At 51.0% G+C, this 9,442-nt stretch overlaps 1 protein-coding gene across 1 annotated transcript; it reads right to left on the bottom strand.

Moving 5' to 3' along the window:
- Positions 1-343: 343 nt before the first annotated feature.
- On the bottom strand, positions 344-7,237 carry LOC144486575 (actin, alpha cardiac muscle 1-like). Its single transcript, XM_078204631.1, has 7 exons — positions 7,021-7,237; positions 4,886-5,026; positions 3,505-3,829; positions 2,830-2,991; positions 2,542-2,733; positions 1,393-1,574; positions 344-879 (listed from the first exon to the last, which is right to left on the bottom strand). Exons 2-7 carry the CDS (start codon positions 5,012-5,014, stop codon positions 736-738), a joined length of 1,134 nt encoding a protein of 377 aa, XP_078060757.1. The 5' UTR covers positions 5,015-5,026; positions 7,021-7,237; the 3' UTR covers positions 344-735.
- Positions 7,238-9,442: the final 2,205 nt, after the last annotated feature.

Consider the following 9,442-nt stretch of genomic DNA (forward strand, 5'->3'; position numbering starts at 1 on the left):
GATGATCAAGTGTAGGTTGATGGGGTGGTAATTAACTGCGTTGGATTTGTCCTGCTTTACAGGGCATATATGGGCAATTTTCCACATTATCAAATAGTCCCCTGAAAGAAGGATGGCCTGATTCAAAGAAAGGGCAATGGGCAATTGCCAATCTCACAACTCAACATTATCTAAGAATGTGGCTCTGGAAAACTGGTATCCGACAAGATGAGAGACTGACTGAGTTGTAGGGTACCAGCGGGGGAGGGAGAAAGGACAATACTTGCCCCACTAACCCACCCAGTCGGTTTGCCAACTAACATTTGGGGCTGGGGGGGAAAAAAAACTCACCCAACAATCAGAGGATCATCTGTTTTTTTATTCACGAGAACAAAAATGATGTTCATAAATAACAAAACAGGGACTTGAACAAAACAATAAAAGGGACAGACATTTACAGAGGAGTGTTAAGATATTGTTTAGGGCAGTGCTTCGTTCCGTTGATTGTCGCTTAAGATTCGTAAACAATGAACACTGACAGGCTGGGGCACATCATAGTCCAGGGTAGACTTGACGAGGAGCAGTCTGACCCTCTTCTCAAAGTGTCTCGGTTGGAAGCCAAGTCTAGGTGGAACACTGTCGAGTGCACTGTAGATGAGAGCATTAAGCACACTAAAATACCTCCAGGGGACAAGAGATTGATTGCCTTTATCCAAAAACTCACTGCCTTTCATTGCTGGGTGGGGCTGAGATTGTTTAGAAGCATTTCCTGTGGACAATAGAGGGACCGGCCTCATCATACTCCTGTTTGCTGATCCACATCTGCTGGAAGGTGGACAGTGAAGCTAAGATAGAACCTCCGATCCAAACGGAATATTTACGCTCAGGTGGGGCAATGATCTACAGAGAGAGAAAGTCAGAGACTTTTTACAACTTTGCTCTGTCAAAATAAACGATTAGACAACAATCCGTCTCAATGATTATACATTTAACATTTACAATGTTGATTCATGGCTTTAAGGACACTGAGTTACCACATCTCTGAAAATGCTTCACTCAATCGCGAGTGTTTTTAAAATTATAGCGTAGTCTCAATCTCTATATAGCCACGCCCTATAAACATTAACTTGAGATGGACAAGCTATTGATGTTATAAAGAGCACATTTCAGACACTGTAGTCTCCTTTAGACCACAGCCACAGTTCCAACTTAAAAGGTGTCATGATCTCTCAACATCTGTAGTCAGAATGGAATGATTCTATCTCCAGGGAAGAGGGGAGATTAGTTCACCTTCTTAGACAGAGGAGTGTCAGTGACAGAGTCGATTCACTCTCGTAAACTTTCCCAGAGAGGACTCCTGTCAGATGAGTGTGGAATATTAATAGCCAATGGATATTCAAACCCAAAACCTACCTTAATCTTCATAGTGCTGGGGGCGAGGGCAGTGATTTCCTTCTGCATGCGGTCAGCAATACCGGGGTACATGGTGGTACCACCAGACAGGACATTGTTGGCATACAGATCCTTACGGATGTCAATATCACACTTCATGATGCTGTTGTAGGTGGTCTCATGGATACCAGCAGATTCCATACCTGGTATAATGAGATAGAGAAGAAGAGGTCAGACTGAGAAATGGTAGTTATGGCTGATGTTGATGTCCTACCATCTCGGGGAGCAATGAAATAGGCTGGGGATAAATTACCTTTCACCCCTTCTCCCCACCTCCAATGCTAGGTGCATGAATGCTTGAAAAGGTGGAAAGATCTTTGGTTATTGAAGCAATGATTCCTGACAGGAACCAGATCAGACCTTGATTCTAAAAATGGTAACCCCAACAATCCACATGGAATTTGATGCGTTTATTTGACAATTCGGATTCCTGACCAAAATGGAACTGATCAAGTTGGATTATTTTCTACAAAAGCAGGTCCAATGATTTCTGTGTGCCTTGGTATAGACCAGGGTGCTGTTGCTTTTGATCCCTGCTCTATGGCTAGTTAGCTGGTGGTGAGGACACTGCTACTGGCCTCCAGAAGAGGAAAGGAAATAGAAAATAATTGAGCCAAGCTTCCTGCTCTCTGGCAGCTTGTCTATGGGTGAGATCAATGATCAGGTTCAGATGATATAATAGAAAGATGGAATCCCTACAGTGCAAAAGAGGCCATTCAGCCCATCGAATCTACACTGGCTTTCAGACAGAGTATCTTACCCAGCTCCTCTCCCCTGCCCTATCCCCATAACCCCATACATTTCCCAATGTTAATCCACCTAACCTACACATATTGGGACACTAAGGGACAATTTATCATGATTAATCCATCTTTAGACTGTGGGAGGAAACCGGAACACCCGGAGGAAACCCATGCAGACATGGGGAGAATGTGCAAACTCTACACAGACAGTAACGCAAGCCGGGAGTTGAACCCAGGTCCCTGGTGCTGTCCCCATGATCAAATAGCCTGATCTAAAGAGAGTGTTGGTTGGACCTACACTCAGTAAGTAAGTGAGATGGGTATCAGAATAGCAATATAAGGCCTGGCTCATGGATAAAGTTCTCACCAATGAAGGATGGCTGGAAGAGGGTCTCGGGGCACCTGAAACGCTCATTGCCAATGGTGATGACCTGGCCATCGGGAAGTTCATAGCTTTTCTCCAGAGAAGATGATGATGCAGCAGTGGCCATCTCATTCTCAAAGTCCAGAGCCACGTAACAAAGTTTCTCCTTGATGTCACGGACAATTTCACGTTCAGCTGTAAGGAGCAAAATCAAGATAGTTAGCACAAAGTGGAAGGCCTATCCCAGCCCCAGAACAAAGTGTTGCCCTGAATCGTCACTATCTCACTCACCAGTGGTAACAAATGAATAGCCACGCTCTGTGAGAATCTTCATCAGGTAGTCAGTCAGGTCGCGACCAGCCAAGTCCAGACGCATGATTGCGTGAGGGAGAGCATAGCCTTCATAGATGGGGACGTTATGGGTCACACCATCACCAGAGTCCAGGACAATACCTGCAAAGACAAAGATAGTAATAGTGTCAGACACAGGTCAGAGGAGAATAACCAGATCTTTTCCTTATCTTTGGAGTGTGGGAAAGGATAAGATTTTCTTCTCCAATTGGTGACTTGGGAAATCAGTTTGACAGGGCTCACGTCACTGTTGCTTTACGGTTGACCCCAGGGTTGAGGTGTAACCACACGATCAAGACCAATTCTCAGGATAACTTCCTTTCCCCACCCGATTACCTGAATGAGAAGCAAGACTGACGCAACCCAACTTCCCGCAGGGAACATCCCAATCCCAGGGAAACAGCACCTGGACAAATGGAGAGATCAGATGAGGGCAGAACCAGGTTTGCCTGCCGTGGCCATCACAGTGGAACAGTCTGCTGCCACTAACCATCTAGGTTCTCCATGAGCCCTGGTGAGACATGCTGTTAGAGGCAATCATTTAGGATTTAATATGTCTAAGGCTCATGTGCATCCTTCTACATTTCTCAAACCAAGTAAAAAATCCAACTGTACCAGTGGTGCGACCTGAGGCATACAGGGACAGCACAGCTTGGATGGCAACATACATGGCGGGTACATTGAAGGTCTCAAACATGATTTGGGTCATCTTCTCTCGGTTAGCCTTGGGGTTGAGGGGGGCTTCAGTGAGCAGGGTGGGATGTTCCTCAGGGGCCACACGCAGCTCATTGTAGAAAGTGTGGTGCCAGATCTTCTCCATATCATCCCAGTTGGTGATGATGCCGTGTTCAATGGGATATTTTAAAGTCAGGATACCTCTCTTGCTCTGGGCCTCATCTCCTACATAGGCGTCTTTCTGACCCATACCAACCATGACACCCTAAAACAGGTGAAGAAACATGTTAGAATGCATTCTGACAATTAATGAAAAAGCTGCTCTCTGAATGTTATCGGCCAGTTTAGGCAACCACATCTCCCCATTCTTCTGCAACCACCCTCAGTTAAAGGGTGAAGGTGAATTGATGCACTGTGTTGCAGTGGGACTTCCCTTTATTCATCCACCTCGGTGAGGGGAAGCTATCTGAGAAGGGTAATCTTGTTACAGGCCCTCCATGAAACTGTTTATTATTTCATTGTACCTTCGAAAACCTGCAACCTGACATTTTCAGGTGAGAAATGAAGGTTGGGTTTGTGATCCAAAAATATGCATTTTGCTAAAAGCTAAAAGTGCTGGGACCATTCTGATCTGGGAGCTGAACTGGAAATAGAGAAGTGCATGCAACAGTTAGTGACAGATTCCAGGCTCTGCCACTCACATTCTGCACATGACCCCGCAGTAACATTGCCTTCTACAGGATCACTAACCACCTCTCTATATTTAGTCACCTCCATTATCTCTCAAGGGTTCAGAGACTCATCGTACTAAAGGAGTCAAATGATTCATCAGTGACGACTCTGGCAAAAAGCCAGCGGGGGAGATGAGGAGAATGTTTTTTTGCGAGTTGTTGTGATCCGGAAGGCGCTGCCTGATAGGGCGGTGGAAGCAGATTCAATGGGAACTTCCAAAAGGAAATTGGAGAGAGATACTTGAAAGGAGAAATGCAGTTTATGGAGGAAGAGCGTGGGAATGGGAATTAATTCGATAAGTCAGCCAAAGAGCCACAATGGCATGGCGACAATGACTAAATCATCTCCTGAGTGTGACACAATTCTGGGCATCTCCTGCTGGGTTCTTTTAGCTCTCAGTTTTCTCTGCTCTCTGATCTGGTGGGACTTTAAAATATGACAAGGGAACTTGTACTTCTGCCATTTAAAAGCAAATCTAAATGTGTTCCACAGCTGAATCATCCATCAGGGTTTTTGGTGCTAGTGGGTGGGGGACACATGCAATGGGGGGGTGTGGGTGGGGGTGAAGTGGGTAACTGCAGGGACATACCTGATGTCTGGGTCGGCCCACGATGGAAGGAAAGACAGCCCTGGGAGCGTCATCACCGGCAAAGCCGGCCTTTACCAGACCGGAACCATTGTCACAGACCAGTGCGGTGGTTTCCTCGTCGTCACACATACTGGTGGCTTTCTGCAGTGAGGGGGAGGGTGAAAATGCAGTTTAAAACGTACAGAAGCTCACACAGAGATTTAATAAAATGGTGGACTACATGGAACTCCCCATCCCCCAGCAAATAACCCATCCCCTTGCCATCCTGCCCCCTCAAAAGACACCCCTCATGCTAATTAAGCAGAATGTCTTGGAAAGAGTCCTGCTTCCCTCCACTCCCCACTTCTCCCCTGCCCATTCCATCCAAGAGCCCATTCTAAAGGAATGGGAAACTTTGGCTGCCTGTGTTCAGGGAAATGAGAAACATAGAGCTAGGATTTAAAAGATGGGAAAAACGTACCTTCGGGTTATGAAAATGGGACTTGGTGTTAAAGTTGGGGAGTTGAGCATTACACATGGATCAGGTACAGGGCTCATACAAGAGCAGCAGGTACAGGCACAGTGCAACTCAAAGCTTCCAGACTACCATCACATCAATATCCTTTGTACTCAGAGCTTCACTCATTCATCTTTAGGAAGATTTACCCCGGACACAATTCCACTTGAACTGATTCAGAACCTGCCATTCACATTGCTGCCAGCTGACCTAAACCCTGGGAGTTACTTTGGGCTTTGGTGAAAGAGTTTGGTGTGAAGGGGAAAGGAGTAGAAAAGAGAGGGAAGGGAGAGCAGAGAGGAAGGAGTGAGGGAGACTGAGGGAGGAGGTGGGAAGAGAGGAGTATGAAAGGTGATGGGAGAGGGGAGAACAGAGGGAAAGAATGGAAACTGAACAAGAGAGAGGGAGGTGAGTGGGCTCAGTGGGGAGAGGCATGGCTGGCAGTTGTCTTGTAGGCAGTGCCCCAGTTACACCGGCCCATTGCAGGCTTGGAGAGATGGGGGATGTTGCTCGCCATGTCGGTTGGCTCATTTATCAACAATAAGTTCCAAAATGAATGGGTCAGTATCTCAACCCAACACACCTGGTTTTCCCAATTGGAATCATAGGCCAGAATTCTCCCATCCCGCCCACCACTGGAATTTTAGCGGGCAGGTTGCAGAGAATGAGAAACGTCATTGACGGTCGGGTGGGAATTTCCGGCTTTTAGACCAGCGCAGCCGGAGAATTCTGCCCATAGAATCTCTGCAGTGCAGATTGGCCCATTGAGTCTGCACCAACAACAATCCCACCCAGGCCCTATCCCCATAACCCCACATATTCACCCTCCTAATCCCCCTGACACTAAGGGGGCAATTTAGCTTGGCCAATCAACCTAACCTGCATATCTTTGGACTGTGAGAGGAAACCGGAGCACCCGGGGGAAACCCATATAGGGAGAGTGTGCAAACTCCACACAGACAGTGACCCAAGGCCAGAATTGAACCCGAGTCCCTGGCACTGTGAGGCAGCAGCGCTAACCACCGTGCCCGCCCGTGGCAGAATGATGGAGGAAGCTGTGTTGCTGGGACCAGAGGGAAAAGTAGGCAGCCTTTCAAGATACTGGGAGAGGGCGCAATCCCAGTTTTCTCCAATTTATCAGCTGGGCATTGCTAGAATCCCATATCCAGCTAAACGAGGCACTTTGCCCATTGTCAGCAATGATCAGAGTTAGTCTGCACTATAAAGGATCTCCTTGGTCAAAGCCCAAACACACTAATGGGAAAAGCAATCACATTTTCTGATTTAACAATCATCACTTATCTAGAAATTGGATTGAATTGTTTGTCTAATGCGAATACTCCAAACAAACCTTCACCCAGTCACAGTCTAAAGTCGCTTCCTCCCAGTATTAGTCTTCCTTGCCTTGTTATCTTTAACTGTTGAAGTAATTTCTTTAATATCTATTTCTGATTTTTTCAGAATCCGCTCCTTCCCCCCACATCTCCCTTGGTCATTTCTCCATTATTTTTACTGCTCTTTTTTGTCATTTCTTCCATAATGTGCTTAAACTTTCTGCCACTACTGCCCCCTCTAAGTTGAAAATGCACCGATCCTTTGTTCCCTGCAGTATAAGAAAGAGCTAGAATTTGGATCTTACCGGCTCCTAGGAGAGAGCGAGAGAGAGGTCTAGGTGAGTACTGGAGGTAGGATGTGCTGCACTGTGGGACTTTGACTTTTATAGTGCACAGACAATCCCAGACTTGCTCCACTTTCAGGTCTACAGAAGGAATTGTCAGTATCACACTCCATATTTGGAGAAGGGCTGAGGCTCATTTTACCGACCCATTCAAGGTGAAATAGTATCGATGCAACCCAATGAGATAGACAGCGCCATGTTAGGAAAAGAGGGCACCAATCAGCAGTAACCATGGGGAAGGAATACCTCTCCTTATACGGATTGCCTTCTGGGAAAGCCCTGCATGTGTCCGGGATGAACCATCTCCCAGCTATTATTGCAGTAACCGGATCCTCAGCAGAGCCAGGCCAAAGGAAAGTTAATCCAGTGGCCATTGGCAGCCTGGTTGTCACACACCTCTCATTTCACCCAATTTACTTTCCTCCCCTCCCAAAGGTGGTATTGGGAGAGGAGATGGAGGATAGAAGAGGTGGGGAGAGGGTTTGAGGAACGGAGGGAGGGAAGAGAGGTGGGGGAGGGGAAATGAGGAAAGGAAGGAGGTAAGGGAAATGGGGGAGAGGGAGAGAGTGGGGGAGGGGGAGAGAGTGGGGGAGGGGGAGAGGGTGGGGGAGGGAGAGAGTGGGGGAGAGGGAGAGGGAGAGAGTGGGGGAGGGGGAGAGGGTGGGGGAGGGAGAGAGTGGGGGAGAGGGAGAGGGAGAGAGTGGGGGAGAGGGAGAGAGTGGGGGAGGGAGAGAGGGAGAGAGTGGGGGAGGGGGAGAGGGTGGGGGAGGGAGAGAGTGGGGGAGAGGGAGAGAGTGGGGGAGGGGGAGAGGGTGGGGGAGGGAGAGAGTGGGGGAGAAGGAGAGAGTGGGGGAGGGGGAGAGGGAGAGAGTTGGGGAGGGGGAGAGGGAAAAAGTGGGGGAGGGGAGAGGGAGAGAGTGGGGGAGGGGGAGAGGGTAGGGGAGGGAGAAAGTGGGGGAGAGGGAGAAAGTGGGGGAGGGGGAGGGGGAGAGAGTGGGGGAGGGGGAGAGAGTGGGGGAGGGGGAGAGGGTGGGGGAGGGGGAGAGGGTGGGGGAGGGGGAGGGGGAGAGGGTGGGGGAGGGGGAGAGGGTGGGGGAGGGAGAAAGTGGGGGAGAGGGAGAAAGTGGGGGAGAGGGAGAGAGTGGGGGAGGGGGAGAGGGAGAAGATGGGGGAGGGGGAGAGGGTGGGGGAGGGGGAGAGGGTGGGGGAGGGAGAAAGTGGGGGAGAGGGAGAAAGTGGGGGAGGGGGAGAGGGAGAGAGTGGGGGAGGGGGAGAGGGAGAAGATGGGGGAGGGGGAGAGGGTGGGGGAGGGAGAAAATGGGGGAGAGGGAGAGGGAGAAAGTGGGGGAGGGGGAGAGGGAGAAAGTGGGGGAGGGGGAGAGGGTGAAGTTGGGGGAGGGGGAGAGGGAGAAGGTGGGGGAGGGGGAGAGGGTTGGGGAGGGAAAGAGTGGGGGAGGGGGAAATGGAGAAGATGGGGGAGGGGGAGAGGGAGAGAGTGGGGGAGGGAGAAATGGAGAAGATGGGGGAGGGGGAGAGGGAGAGGTGGGGGAGTGGGAAAGGGAGAAGGTGGGGGAGGGGGAGAGGGTGGGGGAGGGAAAGAGTGGGGGAGGGGGAGAGGGAGAAGGTGGGGGAGGGGGAGGGAGAGTGAGAGCATGGGGAGAGGGAGAGAGTGGGGAGGGGGAGAGGGTGGGGGAGGGAGACTGGGGGAGGGGGAGAGGGTGGGAGGGGGGAGAGGGAGAAGGTGGGGGAGAGGGTGGGGGAGAGAGAGAGAGGGGGAGGGGGAGAGAGTGGGGAGGGGGAGAGTGGGGGAGGGGGAGAGGGAGAAGGTGGGGGAGGGGGAGAGGGAGAGGGTAGGGGAGAGGGGGAGAGGGAGAGAGTGGGGGAGAGGGAGAGAGTGGGGGAGAGGGAGAGAGTGGGGGAGAGGGAGAAGGTAGGTGAGGGGTAGAGGGGAAGGTGGGGGAGGGAGAGAGGGTGGGGGAGAGAGTGGGTGAGGGGGAGAGGGAGAAGGTGGGGGAGGGGGAGGGGGAGGGGAGAGAGAGAGTGGGGAGGTGGGGAGGGGGAGGGAGAGAGTGGGGGAGATGGAGAAGGTGGGGGAGAGGGAGAAGGTGGGGGAGGGGGGAGAGGGAGAAGGTAGGTGAGGGGGAGAGGGTGGGGGAGGGAAAGAGTGGGGGAGAGAGAGAGGGAGAAGGTGGGGGAGAGGGTGGGGGAGAGAGAGGGAGAAGGTGGAGGAGGGGGAGAGGGTGGGGGAGAGAGAGAGAGTGGGGGAGGGAGAGAGGGTGGGGAGGGGGAGAGGGAGAATGTGGGGGAGAGGGAGAGAGTGGGGGAGGGGGAGAAGGTGGGGGAGGGAGAGAGGGTGGGGGAGAGAGAGAGTGGGGGAGGGGGA

Source organism: Mustelus asterias, unplaced genomic scaffold (assembly GCF_964213995.1).
Source record: "Mustelus asterias unplaced genomic scaffold, sMusAst1.hap1.1 HAP1_SCAFFOLD_401, whole genome shotgun sequence".
NCBI classification, from domain to species: domain Eukaryota; kingdom Metazoa; phylum Chordata; class Chondrichthyes; order Carcharhiniformes; family Triakidae; genus Mustelus; species Mustelus asterias.